The following is a 22,944-nucleotide window of genomic DNA, read 5'->3' as shown; positions in this document are numbered from 1 at the left end:
CAATTGCTATGAATGAGCCAGTGTGACGCAATCCCCTAGTCCCAGCAGATAGAGCCAAATTCTATATCCCATGGCTGAGGAATTAATGTGTCATCATTATCCAAAATCTCTCTCCCGCCTATTTCTCTCTATTCCTATGCCTATCCCTCTCTCTTTGCCTCTGCTACGTCTCACCCTAAGAGGTTTCCAGCAATAGGTATGAGATGAAAACCTAAGCAATCACATAACTGAATCATTGCCATAATAATTGAACAAAAATACAAAGAAAAAGAGATGAAAAACCAAAAGAGAACCCAATTAACAAAAATCGCAAGAAAATGTATATGAACCTAATTCTTCTGATCCTAAATTGAAAAACCTAATTCAGTACGAGAGAGAAGTGAGAACCAACGAGATTGTGAAGGTGCGAGAGAGAGGAATGAGAACCTCCATGAACGACGCGGGAGAAAGGAGAAGACGAGAGCGAGTTAAATGTATTTTATTATGATCTGAAATCAGAAGTAAATAACAGGTAAGGTAACCTCTGTTTAATTTACCTGGAGGAAAAATCGTGGTTGGGAGGCTAATATGCAAAATTCTTGTAGTGAAAGCAGTAATCACATGAAAACAAAATGCAATATGTCCAAAGCCATAATAGCTGCAGAGACAGTCTAGTTGGCCAGCTCCATGATTTGAAACAATGATCCTAGCAACTCCAGCATGTATAGCTATCTTAGCTACATTATTAGCATAAGATATAGGATTACTTGCAAGATTAAGAAAATTATCCTAATAAAGACAAAAGGGCAGGCGGCATTGAAGTATATTTGTTTGATAGGCTTCGTATCTTCAGCAGTAAGTACTCCCTTCTTACCTTGCATATACAGAATACTAAATCCATTGAGCCCAGGCAACTTTAATCTCCCTGGCAGCCTTCCTCAAGGCAGAGGAAGAGGTGGAAAGTATAACCAAAACTATTCTCAGAACTCTCAGAATTCCCAAAGAGTTTGCACACACTGTGGGAAGAATAACCATACAATTGTGGTGGGTTGTAAATGCTATTTACTTCTAATCTACTGTAAACCCTAGCAGAAGGATAAAGATGAACAATAAATAAGATAAACTTTGAGAATTTTCATTGATTTCAACAATTGTGTGTTACAGCTTTAAATGATTCATTCCCTTGGCTAAGGATAGTCTTACACTTGTCATAATCCTAAGCTCTAACTTAATTCAACTATTCTGGAACAATGTAATTGATTCATTCACTTGGGCCTTGATAACATTCTCTTGGGCCTAGATGTATCTGGAGTGTCAAGCCCGTCAGCACTAGAGCTAACAAATTGATACTTGTTTCTTTATATACATAGAAGGCCAGGTAGCTGGAATATTGTCATTCAAATCACAAAGGAAGCAAATCCCAGAATTCATGTCAAATGTAGCATCCGAAGCCAAGCTAGGTAATAGACAACCAGCCTCTGTTTAAGGAAGATTATGTAGCAAGTCACATGTCAGCAGAGAATTACATGCAAAAGCGTTAAAAAAGAGGACCACATTGTCTTCTTTCAAGCAGATCAAGATAAAAATAGTATGCATTTCAAAAGTAAATCATCTTTTGAATTAACCCCAAATTAGTCCCTAAAAAGAACACGGCAAGACACACCCAAAAAGTAGTATTACATGATCCTCGAAGAGTGCAACCGAAAGACACATTAGTCCTTTTGTCAAGTGGGATTTGTGACACTAATGGATCTGCACGTGCAAATTAACTTGCTTAGTTGGTACTCATTTGGCTCATATACTTTTTCCACAGATAATTTTGATATTGGAAAGAATTCGAAATAGTTTCCTTCGGTGGAAATGATGAGATCTCGGGTATCAAGGAAGAGAAGTCCATCAAAGAGAAAGGCAGGTAGCATGAGTGCCCAATCTACGTGGGAAAATAATAAGGGCCAAGTAAGTACTATGTAAACAAGTTAACATGCCACCACATGTGCAAATCGGTCAAGTGTAATGGAGCCTTAAAAACCCACTTATTTTTCAGGACTAATTTGGGGGTTTGTTCTAATATTTCTCAATTAAAAGCACTCATACTTAAACCCCCTTCCCCTTCACTCCTCTCCCCAATCACTTCCCCCAAAAAAACATGTGGTACTTGCAAATAATTATTATTGACAAAACACACAATTGAAGAATTACCCTGATTCCCAACTGAAGCATCCACAATGTTGATTTCCCACAAAGTTGAACAAGCGGGATGAAAAAAAAGAATTATTAACATCAGCCATCAGGTATAAATATTATGGGCATTAAGTGTTACTGTGTTGCATACTAACAGGAAAAGAGAAGCAGAACTAACCTTGGAGGGAAAAATCCTTAAGGCTTACCTGACAAAGACTATAAACATCCTCAGTGATATTTGATTTTTTTAATTTCATTGCTAAAGTTTCTGCACAGTCTAAAGCTTGCAAGTTAATAATGAAGCTTTGCTTCTGTAAGTGAGACACATAGCTTTCCATGGCATTACAGCAGGCTGTCTTGTTAATTATCCCATGTCCACAGCCCTTGGCAACTTGCTTAGTATCAGGGAGAACCAGTGGACAAACTGTGGCAGAAGAAAGAGAATATAGTTGAAAAATGGAGGATTAAGATAATTAGGAATAACCAATAAATGATTAAAAGTGCAGAATGCAACTAGCAAAAATCTACTAGAAAACCAAATGATGACTGTTGAAATATCTTACTGGTAAGCCTCCAGTGACAATGTTTTTCATCTAGATCTAGATACAGAAAAGACAATCATGAAGGAAAAACTATCCCAAGTCACACTATACTATACTGTTGTCACAAAGGAAATATGCCATATTACACAAACTAACCTTTGTTCACGTTGCAATTAGACAGTCCTCTTAGAACTTTCTTGGCATGAGAAGGATCAAGCTTACTAGCAACCCATCTGAGGACTATATTTCTACAATCATTGATCCGAATTGAATGCTCAGGTAGAACATGTGATGCATCCATGTCCAAAATGTCAGAACCTTTTGATGCAATTGCTGTAGCTGCTTCTAATTTAGCATTCTGACAAATTTGGTAGCAACATTCTTTTACAGGATCAATTTTCTCACACGCAGTAAGGAGCTTGGAAGTATCAACTATGTCATTAAAATCATTCAAATTTTTAACAGGGCAAGCTGCCTCGGTGAGATTTAAAGGATGAACCGAACATACGTGCTTCAGATCACCGGTGCCACCCTGGCCCATCAAAATCCGGTAGTACAGGACCTTGAAGATGGCTAAATCTACTGTTATGGGATCCACGTGCACCTGAGCCAAAACATGAAGAAAAGAAATTATATTCTATGCTTTTGTGTGTCTCTCCCACTTGCTTAGTCACTTAGAGAGACTTAGAGTGAGTTAGCAAAGCATGGAATTACATATGAAAAATTGAATTAATTGCTTCAATCAGAACATCATCCTTCTCAGATATTATGTTGAGTTAAGGAGTAACAAACAATAGCCACCACAGTTCAAGCATGTGGATGTCAGAACATATGTTACAGAAAAAGCAACTTAAAGCAAGGATACACACCTTGAACTCAACATTAATTCATTCTCACAATAAAAGCTTACAGACACCAATCTGATTTGATTCTAACTGTCAGTGTGACATTATAGTGGCAACTAAGTGAAATTTGTTCAACAGCAAGAAAGGAAAGACTGTATATGCATATGGAGCTGGATATTTTCTTTGTCAGAGAAAAAGTTCTCAACAACTCTCTTCATGTGCATCATGTGCCTTCTATTGATCAGCTTGCTGATATATTCACCAAGGCTCTCTCTCCTACTCGTTTTGAGCTCCTTAGAAACAAACTCAATGTGTGTGAGAAACTAGTTTCTCACCCACCTTGAGTTTGAGGGAGGATATTAGGGTACACTGTATGAGTGTCTATAGAGTTACACTTTAGTAGTTGCTGACTTTACTAACAGTCAGCACTAGGGTTGTTATGATGAGTTGGCAATTCAGTTAGGCTAGGCGGTTATGCTTAGCTGTCAAACTGAATCAGTTAGAGTGTTTGTTAAGCTCGTTGAGCAATCTATAGAGTTCTATATAAGTTGTAATCAAACACTTGTATCATTAGCTTTTCAATAATCAATGAGAAACACTTTTTACAGTTCTGAGTTTCTCTAACACCCAGAATTCATGTCAAATGTAGCATCCGAAGGCAAGCTAGGTAATAGACAACCAGCCTCTGTTTAAGGAAGATTATGTAGCAAGTCACATGTCAGCATAGAATTACATGCAAAAACACAAAAAAAGAGGACCACATTGTCTTATTTCAAGCAGATCAAGATAAAAACGCATTTCAAAAGTAAATAATATTTTGAATTAACCCCAAATTAGTCCCTAAAAAGAACACGGCAAGACACACTCAAAAAGTAGTATTACATGATCCTCGAAGAGTGCAACCGAAAGACACATTAGTCCTTTTGTCAAGTGGGATTTGTGACACTAATGGATCTACACGTGCAAATTAACTTACTTAGTTGGTACTCATTTGGCCCATATACTTTTTCCACATATAATTTTGATATTGGAAAGAATTTGAAATAGTTACCTTCGGTGGAAATGTGGAGATCCCAGGTATCAAGGAAGAGAAGTCCATCAAAGAGAAAGGCAGGTAGCATGAGTGCCCAATCTACGTGGGAAAATAATAAGGGCCAAGTAAGTACTATGTAAACAAGTTAACATGCCACATGTGCAAATCGGTTAAGTGTAACGGAGCCTTAAAAACCCACTTATTTTACAAGACTAATTTGGGGGTTTGTTCTAATTTTTCTCAATTGAAAGCACTCATACTTAAACCCCCTTCCCCTTCACTCCTCTCCCCAATCCCGTCCCCCAAAAAAAACATGTGGTACTTGCAAATAATTATTATTGACACAACACACAATTGAAGAATTACCTTGAATCCCAACTGAAGCATCCACAATGTTGATTTCCCCACAAAGTTGAACAAGCGGGGTGAAAAAAAAAAAGAATTATTAACAGCAGCCATCAGGTATACATATTATGGGCATTAAGTGTTACTGTGTTGCATACTAACAGGAAAAGAGAAGCAGAACTAACCTTGGAGGGAAAAATCCTTAAGGCTTACATGACAAAGACTATAAACATCCTCAGTGATATTTGATTTTTTTAATTTCATTGCTAAAGTTTCTGCACAGTCTAAAGCTTGCATGTTAATAATGAAGCTTTGCTTCTGTAAGTGAGACACATAGCTTTCCATGGCATTACAGCAGGCTGTCTTGTTAATTATCCCATGTCCACAGCCCTTGGCAACTTGCTTAGTATCAGGGAGAACCAGTGGACAAACTGTGGCAGAAGAAAGAGAATATAGTTGAAAAATGGAGGATTAAGATAATTAAGAATAACCAATAAATGATTAAAAGTGCAGAATGCAACTAGCAAAAATCTACTAGAAAACCAAATGATGACTGTTGAAATATCTTACTGGTAAGCCTCCAGTGACAATGTTTTTCATCTAGATCTAGATACAGAAAAGACAATCATGAAGGGAAAACTATCCCAAGTCACAGTCACACTATACTATACTGTTGTCACAAAGGAAATATGCCATATTACACAAACTGACCTTTGTTCACGTTGCAATTAGACAGTCCTCTTAGAACTTTCTTGGCATGAGAAGGATCAAGCTTAATAGCAACCCATCAGAGGACTATATTTCTACAATCATTGACCCGAATTGAATGCTCAGGTAGAACATGTGATGCATCCATGTCCAAAAAATCAGAACCTTTTTATGCAATTGCTGTAGCTGCTTCTAATATAGCATTCTGACAAATTTGGTAGCAACATTCTTTTACAGGATCAATTTTCTAACAGGCAGTAAGGAGCTTGGAAGTATCAACTATGTCATTAAAATCATTCACATTTTTAACGGGTCAAGCTGTCTGGGTGAGATTTAAAGGATGAACTGAACATACGTGCTTCAGATCACCGGTGCCACCCTGGCCCATCAAAATCTGCTCCACATCTGAAAGGCAATGTTTAGCAACGGTGTTGTTTAAGGCAAGTGCATCTGTAAATTTACTGGTCGAAAGCCTTCTCAGCAATCAACTGTTGTCACACTTAGCAAACTTTCTGCAGTAGTGAAGTTCAACGTGCAGAGACCTGCAAGTACATGCACAAAAAGTGAGTGGGTGAGAGAGAGAGAGAGAGAGATTCCAACTCAAACCTTTGAAAATAAAAAGTAAGACAGAAATTATTTAGCTAAGAACCTGAAAACTTTGGGATAGAGGTATTGGTGAATGGAGCTGGCGGTGAAGGAGCCAGAAGAAGAAGAAAGGGTTGCAGAGAACCAAGATGTGATAGTTTGGGTAACATGGAACCCTCATGATTATCCGGTAGTACAGGACCTTGAAGATGGCCAAATCTACTGTTATGGGATCCACGTGCACCTGAGCCAAAACATGAAGAAGAGTGAATTTATATTCTATGCTTTTGTGTGTCTCTCCCACTTGCTTAGTCACTTTGAGAGACTTAGAGTGAGTTAGCAAAGCATGGAATTACATATGAAAAATTGAATTAATTGCTTCAATCAGAACATCATCCTTCTCAGATATTATGTTGAGTTAAGGAGTAACAAACAATAGCCACCACAGTTCAAGCATGTGGATGTCAGAACATATGTTACAGAAAAATCCACTTAAAGCATGGATACACACCTTGAACTCAACATTAATTCATTCTCACAATAAATGCTTCCAGACACCAATCTGATTTGATTCTAACTGTCAGTGTGACATTATAGTGGCAACTAAGTGGAATTTGTTCAACAGCAAGAAAGGAAAGACTGTTTATGATATATATCAGCAAGAACAGACAATCTTTGACTATAGTTGAAATTGACACTTGCAAATATATATCAGAGATTTTCTCAATCAAATTTATAAGTTAAATTTTATTGAGTTGAAACAGAGGACAGACAATGAGAAAAAGGGTGAGGTTTAGTTAAACTTCAATGTATATCATTATCCTCAGACCTCAATACTTCAAAGTATTATTGGGGATGGGTGGGTATCAAGCAATGCAATACTTTTTTTTTAGATAAGCCAAAATAATATAAAAGAGAAGTACTAAGGGTACTCCAACCTATTTACAAGAGAAAGGAGTTAGCCAAAAGCTAACCACAAAAAAGAACTAACAACTAATAGACCTTCAAAGAGTTACAGCCACATGAAAGTATAAACAAGGGAAACAAGAACCATCTTGAACTGAACAGTAGCAAACAGACAACTATGTACCAACACAGATGCACACCAGCTATAGCTGTGAAATAGAAGCAGCTGTTCCAATTATTTAAATCAGAAGAAGATCCCCAGCCACGTACCAAATCACAAAGAATTAATTATGATAGCTGGTTGGGCTTGCCACTCATAAAGAGTGGTAAAGAAACCATTTATTCTCCCTTTGAGCCAACTCCAAGACTTGAATTGGATCCCATCTAGTACCTTGGTGATGTCCATATTGCCATTCCTAAAAATGGTATTGTTTTGAAGATTCCATATGCTCCAGATGGTAGCTACCCACACCGCCCAAGCACCTTGTTTTCGTGATTTCGAACACCAATAAAATCCATGCTGCATGAAGTGATCCTGAGCATTCTTAGGGAGAACAGTTGAGAAGCCTAACCAATTGTAACATGCCATCCATATTGTCCATGAAATCGGGCAGGAAAAGAGTAAGTGTGAGGAAGATTCCTCTTGTGAAGCACAAAGAGGACACAAGATATCTGCAGTAGACGGAATAACTTGTCTCTTAAGAAGGTTATCTCTAGTTTGTAATCTATCATGCAGTGCCTTCCAAGTGAAAGCCAGGGCATTTGACGGGGCATGCACACACCATAGACTCTTAAACACGCCTTCCCCCACTGCTGGTCCCTGCTGCTGCAGACAAGAATAGGCTGAACTAACTGTATAAGTTCCCTCTGGATTTGCTACCCACCGCCAGGTATCAGCTGAGTTCAGGGACGGCACAAATTGTTGCAGATCAATCTTCAGCCTACTGAGAATTTCCTCTTCAAACACCCTAAGGTCCCTTCTCCACGAAAGATGCCATTCCCATGTTCCATTTACCCAAGTTCCTACATCCTCAAGCAATGCAATACTGAATCTCCAAAATCATGGACCCAGCAATACCATTAATTAAAACCCTTTTAATCTGGAAGATGAATTCTGCAGAAAAAGGGCCAAATCACAGAAGCCCCTTATTTAATATGATCAATACTAACTATCTTAAATAACCCCAAATTGAAGTCAGAATGTTGATTTTCCAAATAACATGTAAAAAATAGAAACAACTACTTTCACAAGTTATACAGTGATCTCCAGCAACTAAGTTGAAAGATGATCCGAGTTTTTGCCCCTTTTTTCTTTAATTATCTCTGAAAGTAAAATTAAAACAATTCCAAAACCCTAATTGTAGCACTAATCCACCTCATTATGTAGAACACTAGAAATTAACAGTAGAAAAGACGAATTCTGAGAATAAAAATATCAGGGAACTTGAAATAAATGAAATTTAATGAACCAAACCAGCAATAATCTTCAAACGGAGTAGTTTGTAAGTGATTGGGAGAGTTTGTCCATTACTTTATATCAGTGGCGAAGCCAGAATTTTTATGAAGCCTGGGCAAATTTCATTTATATTACCACGTCTTCCTCTGAAAGCTTTCTCTGTGTTGAGATTCAGTTGTACAAAGACTCAAAATTATCCCTATAACAAACTTAAGAACTAAGAGCCTAATACATCCAAACATGTTAAAGGAATTGAAAGGGAAGATATCACGATATTACAATGATAACTGTTACTACAAGTCTACAACATAGTGACTCTGATTCTGAGCTATTTTTTTATCTGTCGTTCAGCTTACTATGGAAATTAGAAGAGAAAATGGTACAATAATGATGATGATGATGGCTGCAGTGGTGGTGATTTTCTCTACAAATTTGGTCATGCTTCTCTTCCTGGAACAAAACACAGAAAAAATTAAGACCGAAGAAATTCTTGATAAACTAAAGCAACAACTACTATGCATGTTTGAAGTTTGAACTCAAGCAGCAGTATCTCACAAACTAAAAGATACAAAGTATAACTTGCCTAAACCTAAGGGAAATTAAATTCTAAATGCCAATCGGTCCACCGGGCAAGCATTCCAATGGTTCCATGGTCAGAAAAGAACTAAGGTGAAATCCATATAATCAAAACTCCAAAATCTAAGTAAACTAAAATTCCTGGGCATGGGAATTTAAATGTGATGCCAATATAAGGGTACCTGAGTACTTGCCAGTTATAGGATTTAAAAGATCTCTCTCTCAACAGAGAAAAAGCTAAAGTAGACCAAAATGCTCAGAGAGGTTATAAGACGCGAAAAGCGATTCATATAAAGCCAAAAACATTAATTTCCCAAAAACACTGCAGAAAGTATAACCCTGAGATATCAGTGAGAGACATAGAAGTAGGAAAATTCAAAAAGTAACATCGAATGGAAGGCCTTATAAAGGTGCTCAATGCTCATCTCTTTCTATCTTGTGCCTATGCCACTACAGCATTTTTGGCATTCTGCCGCGGACAAAAAATCGTGGGATCATATTAAAAAACCGTGGTTGAAAGCTTATGCCGCGGTTTGGCCACGGTTTTCGTGTCACAGTGTATGTGGCCGTGGCCAAGATCAAGTGCCACGGTTTTGTGAAGTTAATGCCACGGTTCACTCAAAATCCTAGTGCCACAGTTTATATAATACCGCCGTTTGAGAAACCGTGGCTTTAGAAATTTCAACCACGGTTTATTGAAAAGTTTTGCCATGGTTTCGTTGTGCCATTTATGCCACGATTAATTAATGCCTTTTATGCCACAGTTTTTTAAGTTGCCATCAAAGTGATTTTTTAGAAAGCTTTAACCCACAATTGCTTTTAGAACCTTTTAAGCTACTTTTTATTCACCTTCCAATCTAACATTAAAATTTTAAGCCTAATACAATGATAGATAGGTCTGCTAACATGATAAGAAATTTCTATCAATTGACTTAACTGCATATTACCTAACCATCTAGATCCAATCGACCTCTAAAAGTATTATCGGCGACCCAAAACATTGAATGAAAAGGAAACAGAAACAAAGGTATCAAACAACAATCAAAAGAAACCCATGAACTCAAATAAAGGATGTTCTGAAGGACTTTAAATGTTCAGAAAAGAAGGTAAAGTGAAGAAGGCCTAATTCTTATTTGGCCTACTTAAATCACATCTCAGCCTATGACAAGCCATAGCAGCAAGCATCAGGGTTACTCTATAAAATAGCATAGATTAGAGGATAAAATTCTCACCACGGGTTAAAATTGCAAAAACAAATGGATAAGTATGTGTCATTTCTTTATGTCCAAATCCTAAGCCAGGAAAAGTGGATATCACATCTCAGCCTATGACAAGCCATAGCAGCAAGCATATGCGGAGACTTCAAAATCTTGAGACAATAGAAAACATTAGGAGCCATTCCAGGGTTGACGCTCTTTATCTACGTCGACCGTCGAGAGACACGCTCTTGGCGGTGTGTGCGTTCTTTGTGTTTGCATGTGGCCATAGTTGGACTCCTTTGTCTTGTGCACGTACTCTTGTTACGTTGAACCTGAGGTTTCTTTTTCTGGTTTTTGCTTCTCTGCAACACCACTGCTCCTCTATTTTCCTTGTTCTGTGTGTATGGCCGATATGGAACAGAATCTGATTCTTGAAGGGGAAGAGGATATTGCACTGGAAGTAGATGCTTTTGTAGAGGATCCAAACCTGGCAGCAGACGTATGGATTGTGGGCAAGGTTCTGGCGCAACATCTGGTGAACGTCATGCAATTTAAAACCGTGATGGAAGATCTTTGGTCATCCAGAAACTGTTTGGAGGTGCTTCATGCTGGGCAGAATATGTTTACTTTCCGCTTTGCTTCCACTGAGGACCGGGATCTGGTTCTAAAGTCGGGACCCTGGTTTTTTGATCGCTGCATGATCACCTTGGCCAAATTTGATGCCCGTGAAGACCCAGCGAAGGCACCTCTGCTCATGGTGCCCTTTTGGATTCATGTCTACCAGTTACCAACGAATGGTCGAACGGAGGCTATGGCGAGGCACCTTGGCGATTCCTTTGCCGGTTTTCTAGATTGGGACGGGTCAGAAGCTAGTAGATATGGAAGCTTCTTTCGAGTCCGGGCATGGGTTAGAGTTGATGAGCCGCTGAAAAGAGGCCGGAGGATTGCCCCGAAGGGAGGCCCTCCCTTCCAGGTTACGTTTAAATATGAAAAACTCTTCAATTTCTGCTATAGATGCGGTCGTCTCAATCATGTGATTAAATTCTGTGAGGAAGAAGAGAGGGAACCGCTGCCGTTTGGTTCTTGGCTTCGTGCTGACGAAGAGCGCAGGCGTGGCGGTAGAAACAGAGGTAACCCGAGGGGTAGGGACATGTTTGATCATCAGCCACCAGAGGATGAGGAGGGTCATGGGCAAGAGCTAGATGAGGAAGTGGAGCAGCCGCAGAAGACACAGCCCATGAATGACGCTCCTAGTGCTTCCAAGGTGCCTACGGTGGTCTCACCAAAGCCTTTGGAGGTTCCAAAATCACGTGGGGCATCAAATGCTCCAACACGTAAGTTTTTCAATGTCCATGGTAAAAATAATGTGCCTAATAATGTTGGACCTTTTGTTAACAGTAAAGATAATGTGCCAAAGAAAGATGGATTTACTTTCAATAATAAAACTAATGTGCATAGACATGATGGGAACAAGTTGATTATTGGTGGCAATGATAAAATATTGGACCACAATGCCCGTAAAAGGCCAAGTGGTGCCTCATCTTCTCTCTTTGGAAACAGTACTGGGGTCTCACCCCCCTTCAAAAAGGTGAACTCTGATATGGGATTGGGATTGGCGGAGACTGCGGAGCAGTCCCGCCAACCTCAATGAAGATTATCTCGTGGAACTGTCGGGGGCTTGGGAACCGACCGACAGTTCGAGCCCTGCAAGGGCTCATTCATGCTGAAGCTCCTGATGTGGTTTTCGTTATGGAAACCAAACTGAGTAATTCTGAAATGTTGCACCACCGGGGTATGGGTGGCTTGTCTGGTATTTTTCCTGTTGCTTGTGCAGGTAGGGGGAGGTCGAGGTCGGGTGGCCTAGGCCTTCTTTGGAGGGACGAAGTGAAGCTGGGTGTAGTCCATGCTTCACTCAACCATATTTTATTCACTATATCTCATCCTGTTAATTCTGATGTAATGCAGATCTTGGCCATCTATGGCTTCCCGGAAGAGCGACATAAGGCTAGGACTTGGGATTTAATTCTACGTTCTAAGCCCACTCATCCTATACCTTGGCTCTGTATTGGTGACTTTAATGATATACTTTCCCCAGCTGATAAGCTTGGTGGTGATATTCCCGACATGGGACGTTTGCAGATTGCAAACCATACTTGTAATGAATGTGACTTTCATGATGTTGGTTTCTCTGGATATAGGTTTACGTGGTCTAATAACAGGGACGGCCCTCGTTCAATTGAAGAGCGATTAGATTATGCCTTAGCTAATTCAGCTTGGAGTTGTATGTGGCCTGTTACCAAGGTTCGCCATTTGCCTAATTATAAATCTGACCATAATCCTATTGTTTTAAATTGTTCTGCTCGCAGGGGTCATAGAGAATTGAAAAGGGCCAAGCTTTTCAGGTTTGAAGAGCTTTGGCTCCAGAGTGGTGATGAATGCACCGAAGTTGTGGCAGAGTCTTGGACAAAAACGTGGTCTGAAGGTGACCTAAATGGTAAATTTGAGGCTGTTAGCAGTACTCTTGGTAGTTGGGGAAAGCAAAAGTTTGGTGACATGCCGAAAAAGATCTCAGATCTAAAGGTTCGTCTTCAACAACTTCAGAGGAGTGCTAAAACAGAGGCAGTTTTGAGAGAAATGCGAGAAGTTGAGCGAGAGCTCGATGTTCTGTTGGAAAGAGAAGAAATTTGGTGGTGTCAAAGGTCGAGGGCATCTTGGTTAAAACATGGGGACCGTAACACCAGGTTCTTTCATCAGAAAGCTAACCAGAGGAGGAGAAGAAACCTTATTGAGGTTGAAGGTATGAAAAACGGTAGAAAGGGGGGGTTTGAATAACGTTTTCAGTACAAAACTACCACCTTAAAGATTTTGACAAATCTTTCGAGAACTTAAGTGCTAAAGATAAGAGATAGAAAAGCACACAAGGATTTTATCCTGGTTCACTTGATAAATCACTCAAGCTACTCCAGTCCACCCGTTAAGGTGATTTCTTCCTTCTTAGAATGAAGGCAATCCACTAATCAGGTAAGAGTTACAACTGCACTTGAAACCTACAAGTGACTAACAATTACACTGACTTAGCTCACACTAAGATTCACTCTCTTAGTCTTCTCTAGGATCCGATCAACCTTGATCTCCTAAAGGAACTAAACAAACTGTTTATCAAAGAATTGTTTACAAGAGATTTGCTTCTAAAAGCTGATAGTAAACTCAATGAATTTCAGATGAAAGAAAACTTAGAAGATTTTGAATATGTCTTGCGCGTATATATTGCTTCTTGCCGTTTCTTTCAGTCTTCAGCCTCTTATATACTCCAAGGATTAGGGTTGAGCGATGCATGGGAAATGCTACCGTTGGAGGGCAGTTCTGGAAAATCCAGCTTCTGCTGTGGCTGAGAACGTTAGGTAGGTCGTCAGGAAGGTACAGTTGCTTTTGTACTTGGATAGCGACGCGACCTTTAAACCTAGGAGACTTCTGATCAGGGGAATGCTTCATATTGGAACTTGTGAAGCCGGTTGATCAGAGTCAGAAGGAAAGCACAGATCCTCTGACCATTGTATCTTCTGATTCTGAACTCAGAGGGAAAAACATGGCCTTCATAGTTTCTTGCTTCTGGACTTCAGAGTTTCCACTATTCAGCTTCTGCAACTTCAGAGTCTTCTACACCATCAGAACATCTGAACCTTCAGTGTTTCTTGGTTATCAGAACTTCTGGATCTTCAGAGCTTCTAGTGACTGAGTCCTCATCAGAGTTTGTATAACTTCAGAACTTCTGAAGCTTTTCCACTGTTCATACTGAACATGGTGAATGCGAAAGCGTTGCTTGGGTCACTCTTTATACACAGTGCTTCTGATTTGTGTGAGATTGAGTTGAGGTCAGAGCCTGTAAATAGCACACTCAGAAAAACACGTTAGAGTACCACAATTGTTCATATCAAAAGGTTAACTTGTAATCATCAAAACATAGAGTTGTACTACTAGATCAAAACTTGATCTTACAATCTCCCCCTTTTTGATGATGACAAAACTAAGATTTTTGATGAACAATTCTTAAACATTAAACTGAATTCACTCAGAGTTTGGAGATATAGAATAAGACTTATCCTGATGTGAATAGTTTATCTTACTCATTCTGAATTCAAGTCACTGCTTGATTCTGAGCTTAGCTCCCCCTGAATCTAATACTTGATGAAAACGTTAGTAAAGTCTAGATTCTGAGCTAAATGATATAAGAGTTCAGAGTGAAAACCTTATGACATAGATGAAAAACGAATAAACAGAGCGCATAAGTAATCAGAGTCACGGACAAGGTATCAGAGTCTTGGGTATCAGAGTCAACTTAGAATCACTTCAGAAGAAGTGAAATGTATTCCTTGTATTTGCCCAGTGACACATCTATGGTCATGAAGGTGGAACTCTTAAATTCTCCAAAAGAAAAATAAATCACACTAACACATCTTACACATCAAAAACTGGGTTTACTCCCCCTTTTTGTCATAAGCAAAAAAGCTTGGGGTGTGAAAAACTTAGCTTGAAGTACAAGGTACTCCCCCTTAGAGAAGGTCTAAGTTTAAAGAAGATGAAACCGATGCAAGAATCAGAGTTAGGTGAAATAAATAGAAGAGTTAATGCAGGAGAAGAACGTTTACCACCGGTCGAGTGAGTAAAGAGAAGGGTCAGTTACCAAGAACTTAACCTCGAGAAACCGTAGGAGCATTAACTTTCAGAGAGAAAGTGAAGCCTATATAAAGCGTTGGAGAGAAAGGTAAGCTTCACACCTCGAACAATTTTCAGTAAAGAAAATGGCATCATACATCGTAGCACTGGAAGAGCTGAGGAAGAAGGCCTTTGAGGAGGACTTGTTCCTTAACATCAGGCATCCAGAGGGTACAGCAACCATCTCGGAGCTAACACGGACACTGCTGAAAGAGGACCTGCGTCCAGAGTTGGAGAGAGACCTGAAGGAATTTCTTGCCTTCGTGGAGGAGGTGCAAGAACTCAGCCGGCTTGAACTCAAGCTGCTGGAAGAAAAAGAAAGGTTGGAAGAGAAGCTCAAGACTGCAGAAGAGATTCTGGAGAGGGATGAGCTAAAGGACAGGCTCAGCAACATCCAGCATGTACTGGAGCGTCTGGAGAAGGATAGGTCAGAGCAGCGCCAGGAGTGCAGAAGAATGAGGAGAGATCCTCCATTCTAGACTTTAGGAAAGAATGTATGATGTAAACATAAAGAGATATTATGAATAAAAAGAGTTTTGCAAACATATGTGACACAAATATATATATATAGATATGCATATATAATCACAAAAGAATAAAGCAGAATAAGTAAATAAAAAGAAACAGAGTTTAACAAGAAAATAAAACAACGTTAAAGAAAAAGAAAGAAAAAGAAGAGATCCTAAAACTAAGGTTTGTCAGATCGTCGCAGAAGTTCCATCATCATGTGCTTCATCTCAATCAGCATGGATTCATGAATGTCAAGACGCTGTTCCATGATGTCGAGTCTGGATGAGCTTGTCTGAGTAGAACTGGAAGGAACATTCTGAGCAGCTTGAGGATCTGGAATGGAAGCAGAAGCATCAGGAGTAAACACTACTGGTGCAAGTGCTTGGCATCTAAGAGCTTCAGCCTCAGCTTCAAGTCGCTCTGCCTCTAGTCTGGCTTGTTCAGCTTGAGCTGCTGCGAGACGTGCAGCTTCTTCTGCTTGAGCCTTCTTTCTCTTGGCTTCTTCAATAGCTTCAAGAAGCTTATTCCTCTGTTCTTGTTCATGAAGAGCCACCCTTCGAGCAAACCTTTGCCTTGCAGCCTCAATGCTCTGACTTCCCTCTGCATGCAGGAGCTGCATCATAATTGGAACTTGAGCCACTAGCCAAGTGCCCAGATTGTTCCACTCATCAGCCACACATTCAGCGTTCTCACTGAGATCAGTCTGACCGTGCACATTGCGGAGCCTCAAGGAGGCTTCATGATAGAAAATATTGATGCACTCAGAGAGAGATGTGGGTTGGAGGTGAGTATAGGGAATTATGGAGAGGTTGGTTTCAGGAGAGGCTGGGTGATTGCTGCTATGAGCTTCAGAGGCACCTTGTGGAGAACCAATGTTAATCAGTTGAGCATTGGGTTCAGAGGTTCCAAGGTGAGGGTCTGAAGTTTCAACCAGAGGATGGGGTGATCTAACCGAGGATTGGTTAGACACTGATTGTTCGGGTTCAGGATCTGGTTGAATAGGCTCTTGTAGGTCTGGGGCAGGGTGAGCTTGTTGAGCCAAAGGGTCTGCCTCTTGTAAAGGGTTGGCCAAGATAGGTTCATCTGGGTCAACTAGACGTTCAGGTCTAGGGCCAGGATATCTCCTAGGGCTTGGACAGGTGAGGTAATATTCCTCTAAGGTAGACACCTTTTCTTTTCTAACCTCCATGAATTTTCTAATGGATTCAGAGTTATTGGAGGGAGAAGAATCAGCAACATTGGTTGGGAAGGATACAGGTGTATAGGCTGTGGAAGAGTCTGTATCCGTGGTTCTGGCAGCAGGACGTGCTGATGCTCTGGGAACAGAGTGATCAGACGTTCTGGGTTGTGGTTCTGTTTGGTTTGGCTCTGGTTGTTCATGGATGATGGGTTCAGAAGATAATGGGTCGTACGGGATGGTAATGAGAGAGGTTGGATCTTCTGACCTAGAGGGTTGGTTCTGAAGCAAATTCCAGAGAGGTGCTTCAGTAGGGGAAGGTTGAAAGAATGAAGATCTTGGGGAATGTGGTGGAGTGGTGGTTTGTGCAGCTGGTTGGGATTCAGGAATAGGAGTGAGGGGATTTGAGGAGTGTTTGAGCATGGCAGAAATAGGGAGTGCATCAAATAAATTCAAATCATCATCAGAAGCAAGTGCAGGCTTACTTGAATGTGCTGATGATCTAGTCACTCTGGCAGGAGGTTCAGTCCTTCTGACCACTTCAGCAGCTGGTTCCACCCGAGTAGGCTTCACCACGATTCTGACCTGCTTCTTCTTCTTCTTCTTCTTCGGAGGACCATCCTCATTGTCACTATCATCACCATCATCAGGCTTTCTCTTTGTCTTTTTGACCAGAGGGACATCGGATTCCTCATAAGATTCGTCCATTATCATCTTCCTCTGAGCTTTCTTCTTGGGAGGAGAAGGAAACTCTGGAGCTGGCGGCAGTCTGCTGACGAAATCATCAAGATCAATTTCGAATCCTTGAGCCCTTAGGTCTTCAACATAGCACCGGATGGCGTCAGGATTGTCTGCCTGGGTCCACAGAGGGTAGTTGTTCAGAGGCATCCTTCTGCTTCTGATCTCAGAAGATGTGTCTTCATGAGCAGGAGCAATCTTCTTCTGGACCAAACCCATCTTCTTCAGAGAATTTGCAGTGAAGACATCACTGACCATGGTGCTCAGATCCTCTGTGCATCCAGCATTGATCAGATCTTGCACCAGGTTGCTTTCAATGAGAAAGTCTGAGAGCAGTCTCCCAAAGGGGATATATTTGATTGCTGACTTGATGGAGGCAGTGGTGCGAGACTTCCGGATGCATTCCTTCAAGTAGGAGAACAGGAAGTAGGGAAGGCAGATCTTCTTCTGATCTTGGATGAAGAATAACATCACCTTCTGGTTGAAGTTGATGTAGTCTGGAGAACTGCCCTTCGGTCTCTGGTTTATGCAATGGAGCAGGATTTTGTGCCAGATCCTGAGCTTAGGATGAAGGTCCATCACCTTGTAACTCGTCTTGCCCGGTTTGTAAGTGGTGTACAGGGCCTGGTTGATTATATCCTTGGTGCTGGGTTTCAGCTTCGATTCCGTGAGTTGGAAACGAAACCCATAAGCAGTGTCTGCACCCAGCAAGTTCACGAAGGACTTCTCCGTGATGATGATCTTTCTGCCGAGGATGTACGATACCACCTGAGTATCGTCGCAGTCGGCATGCTTCCAGAATTCCTTGACCAATCTATCATACACCGGTCCTCGAAGTCTGTTGAAGTAATTTCCCCAACCTTGAGCTTGGACTTCAGGACGAAGATCATACCCATTTGTGGCCAGGTTGTCGAGGTTGAATCTCCATTCTGCCAGGACTTGGAGTTCCTCAGGAGGATATACACAGTGAACGGCACAGCCCCGTTCTGCAATTGGAACACTCTGTTCTTGAGCTTGAACTTGTTCTTGTGTCGGATTCTCAGGGCCCCTTTGACCCGTTGCAAGACCAACTACCATGTGAGGGAACTGAGGAGCATATGCAGTAGATCTTCTGGTTTGTCTCACCATTTTGAAGAGTTGAAGGTTTGAGGTAGAAGATGAAAGTTGAAAGATGAAAAGAGATCGAGAGAGAAATCGAGAAAAGGCGGTTTTGAAAAAGCAGAGAGAGCGAGAGTAAAAACCGGAAGTGAGCGAGATCGTGTGTGTATAGTGGGTTTTATCAAATAACCGTTGTTGATTCAAAAAGCACTTTAAGATCAACGGTTGAAAATTAAAGATAGATAGTAACAGTAAAATACACAAATCACACACAGGAGAGAAGCATATCTACACGCAATCATAACAGACTGTCACACGGGCACAAGGAACTATGCATCAGAAATACTGACACACGTGTTGTTGTCTCAGCTTCAGAGTCAGTACCAGTGGGTACACACACTCTGATTGAGTTATCTTCTGGACTAGACATCTTCTGATCAAGAAGTATCATAGTCAGAGGTTCTGATCCATCTTCACTCTGGACAAAAGTCCATGTTTAGATTTTTCAGAATAAAATTAAATCTATCCTCTGCTAAGGGCTTTGTAAAGATATCTGCTCATTGATGGTCAGTATCAACAAACTTCAGAAGAAGTACGCCCTTCTGTACATAATCTCTAATAAAGTGATACTTTACCTCAATGTGCTTTGCCCTTGAATGCAAGATAGGATTCTTACTCAATGAGATTGCAGCAGTGTTATCACAATAGATTGGGATATTGCTCTCAAGGATCTGATAATCCTCCAGCTGATGTTTCATCCAGAGCATCTGAGTGCTGCATATTGCTGCTGAGATATATTCTGCCTCTGCAGTTGATAGTGCAATGGTTGATTGCCTCTTGCTTGCCCATGAGACTAGATTGCTTCCCAGAAATTGACAATTTCCGGAAGTACTTTTTCTCTCTGTTCTATCTCCAGCATAATCAGCATCACAATAACCTGAAAGCTTATACTCTGATGTTTTCTTATACATCAAGCCAAGGTTAGTGGTGCCTTTCAGATACCTTAGGATCCTCTTAACAGCAGTTAAGTGGGTTTCCCTTGGATCTGATTGGAAACGAGCACATAAGTGAACACTAAATAGTATGTCTGGCCTAGATGCAGTTAAGTATAGAAGTGAACCTATCATGCCACGATAGAGCTTCTGATCTACTTTACCACTTTTATCTTCTTTCTCCAGAATGCATGTAGGATGCATTGGAGTCTTGGCCACTGTAGATTCCAGCATATTGAACTTCTTCAGAAGTTCTTTAGTGTACTTGCTCTGATGGATATGTGTTCCTTCTGGTGTTTGATCAACTTGTATTCCCAGAAAGTACTTTAATTCTCCCATCATACTCATCTCAAATTCAGCCTGCATCATCTCAGAAAATTCTTTGCATAGAGATTGATTAGCAGAACCAAATATAATATCATCAACATAAATTTGCACAATTAAGATATCATCTTTATAAGTCTTGCAAAAAAGAGTTGTATCTACTTTACCCCTTACAAACTCATTCTCCAGAAGGAATGAGCTAAGTCTCTCATACCATGCTCTGGGAGCTTGCTTCAGACCGTAGAGTGATTTCTTCAATTTGAACACATGGTCTGGTTTCTTCTCATCTTCAAAACCTGGGGGTTGATGAACATAGACTTCCTCTGAGATATAACCATTTAGGAAGGCACTCTTTACGTCCATCTGATGTAGAACTATGTTGTGATTTACTGAGAAAGAGATCAACAGTCTGATTGCCTCCAGTCTTGCTACTGGAGCAAATGTTTCAGTGTAGTCTATTCCTTCCTGCAGGCTGTAGCCTTGAGCAACTAGCCTTGCCTTGTTTCTGACTACATCTCCTTTCTCATTCAGCTTGTTTCTGAATACCCATTTCGTTCCAATAACATGGACACTCTCAGGCTTCTTCACTAAGCTCCAAACATCGTTCTTGGAAAATTGATTCAGTTCTTCTTCCATGGCCAGAATCCAATCCTTGTCCTGAAGAGCTTCATCTATGGACTTGGGTTCAATTAAGGACACCAATCCTTTCAGACTGAGCAAGGTCTCTTCAGAGGGTCTGAAGGCAGATCTGGTTCTGACTGGTTCATCTTTGTTGCCCAGAATCAATTCCTTAGGATGAGCTGCAGTGATTCTGCTCTTCTTCAGAGTTTGTGAGTTAGAGGGACCAGCTTCTTCCTCTGGTTCATCTTCCTCTGGCTCATCTTCCTCTGGAGCTTTGCCTTTGTCAGAAACATTAATGCTTAAATCTGCAAACTTTTCAACTAGCTTTGACTGGTCAGAGTCAAGCTTATCATCAAATCTAACATGAATAGATTCTTCAATAGTCTTAGCATCAGTATTATAAAATCTAAAACCTTTAGATCTCTCAGAGTAACCGAGTAATAGACACTTAGAAGATTTAGCATCAAATTTATGCAATCTATCCTTAGTATTGAGAACATAACAAACACAGCCAAAAGGATGAAAATAAGAAATGTTGGGTTTTATGTTCTTCCACAATTCATAAGGAGTCTTATTCAGAATTGGTCTCACAGAGATTCTGTTCTGAATGTAACATGCTGTATTTACTGCCTCTGCCCAAAAGTGCTTAGCCATGCCAGTTTCTTGGAGCATGGTTCTAGCCAACTCCTGAAGAGTTCTGTTCTTCCTCTCAACAACACCATTTTGTTGAGGAGTTCTGGGACAAGAGAAATCATGTGCAATTCCATAGGAATCAAACAGACTCTCAAACTTGTCATTCTCAAACTCTCCACCATGGTCACTTCTGACACGCACAATCCTACAAGCCTTCTCGTTTTGCACTTGGGCAATGAAGGTAGAGAACACAGCATGAGACTCATCCTTGCGGGGTAGAAACTTTACCCATGTCCAGCGGCTATAGTCATCAACGATAACCATCCCATATCTCTTGCCACCTATAGACTCAGTTTTCACTGGTCCAAAAAGGTCGATATGCAGAAGTTCCAACGGCCTTGAGGTTGAGACAACATTCTTTGCCTTGAAAGGGACTTTTGTGAATTTGCCTTTCTGACATGCTTCACAAAGAGCGTCTGAAGCGAACTTCAGATTGGGTAAGCCCCTGACAAGGTTTAGCTTGCTCAGCTGAGAAATCTTTCTCATACTGGCATGCCCTAACCGTCTATGCCATACCCACTGCTCTTCATTAACAGACAGAAGGCACTTCACATTCTGAGCCTCCAACTCAGATAATCTGATCTTATAGATGTTGTTCTTCCTCTTGCTGTTAAACAGAACAGAGCCATCGATCTGACTTACAGCCCGGCAGGACTTTTGATTGAATATAACATCATAACCCTTGTCAGCTAATTGACTTATAGACAATAAGTTATGTGTTAAGCCGTCTACCAATAACACATTATCAATGCATGGACTACTATCTACACAAATAGTACCAGTACCAACAATTTTACCCTTTTCATTTCCTCCAAAGCCAACTTCGCCTCCAGGCTTAAGTTTCAGCTCTCGGAACATACGCTTTTCTCCCGTCATGTGACGCGAGCATCCACTGTCCAGATTGTAAGATCAAGTTTTGATCTAGTAGTACAACTCTATGTTTTGATGATTACAAGTTAACCTTTTGATATGAACAATTGTGGTACTCTAACGTGTTTTTCTGAGTGTGCTATTTACAGGCTCTGACCTCAACTCAATCTCACACAAATCAGAAGCACTGTGTATAAAGAGTGACCCAAGCAACGCTTTCGCATTCACCATGTTCAGTATGAACAGTGGAAAAGCTTCAGAAGTTCTGAAGCTATACAAACTCTGATGTGGACTCAGTCGCTAGAAGCTCTGAAGATCCAGAAGTTCTGATAACCAAGAAACACTGAAGGTTCAGATGTTCTGATGGTGTAGAAGACTCTGAAGATCCAGAAGCTGAATAGTGGAAACTCTGAAGTCCAGAAGCAAGAAACTCTGAAGGCCATGTTCTTCCCTCTGAGTTCAGAATCAGAAGATACAATGGTCAGAGGATCTGTGCTTTCCCTCTGACTCTGATCAACCGGCTTCACAAGTTCCAATATGAAGTATTCCCTGATCAGAAGTCTCCTAGGTTAAAAGGTCAAGTCGCTATCCAAGTACAAAAGCAAGTGTACCTTCCTGACGACCTACCTAACGTTCTCAGCCACAGCAGAAGCTGGATTTTCCAGAACTGCCCTCCAACGGTAGCATTTCCCATGCAACGCTCAACCCTAATCCTTGGAGTATATATAAAGGCTGAAGATTGAAAGAAGCGGCTAAGAAACTAAGTAGAAGCTATACACACGCGCAAGACATATTCAAAATATTCTAAGCTTTCTTTCATCTTGAAATTCATTGTGTTTACTATAAGCTTTTT

The 22,944-nt window shown here is 40.6% G+C and overlaps 1 protein-coding gene and 1 pseudogene across 1 annotated transcript; both read right to left on the bottom strand.

Moving 5' to 3' along the window:
• Nucleotides 1-1,093: 1,093 nt before the first annotated feature.
• Nucleotides 1,094-4,954, bottom strand: LOC130724255 (uncharacterized GPI-anchored protein At1g61900-like). Its single transcript, XM_057575450.1, has 6 exons — nucleotides 4,947-4,954; nucleotides 4,599-4,679; nucleotides 2,859-3,306; nucleotides 2,339-2,584; nucleotides 2,179-2,190; nucleotides 1,094-1,457 (listed from the first exon to the last, which is right to left on the bottom strand). Exons 2-6 carry the CDS (start codon nucleotides 4,644-4,646, stop codon nucleotides 1,315-1,317), a joined length of 897 nt encoding a protein of 298 aa, XP_057431433.1. The 5' UTR covers nucleotides 4,647-4,679; nucleotides 4,947-4,954; the 3' UTR covers nucleotides 1,094-1,314.
• LOC130725655 (uncharacterized GPI-anchored protein At1g61900-like) lies at nucleotides 4,858-9,630 on the bottom strand (annotated as a pseudogene).
• Nucleotides 9,631-22,944: the final 13,314 nt, after the last annotated feature.

This window comes from Lotus japonicus, chromosome 6, assembly GCF_012489685.1.
Source record: "Lotus japonicus ecotype B-129 chromosome 6, LjGifu_v1.2".
Taxonomy (NCBI): Eukaryota; Viridiplantae; Streptophyta; class Magnoliopsida; order Fabales; family Fabaceae; genus Lotus; species Lotus japonicus.
This window is presented reverse-complemented; position numbering and strand designations above follow the sequence as displayed.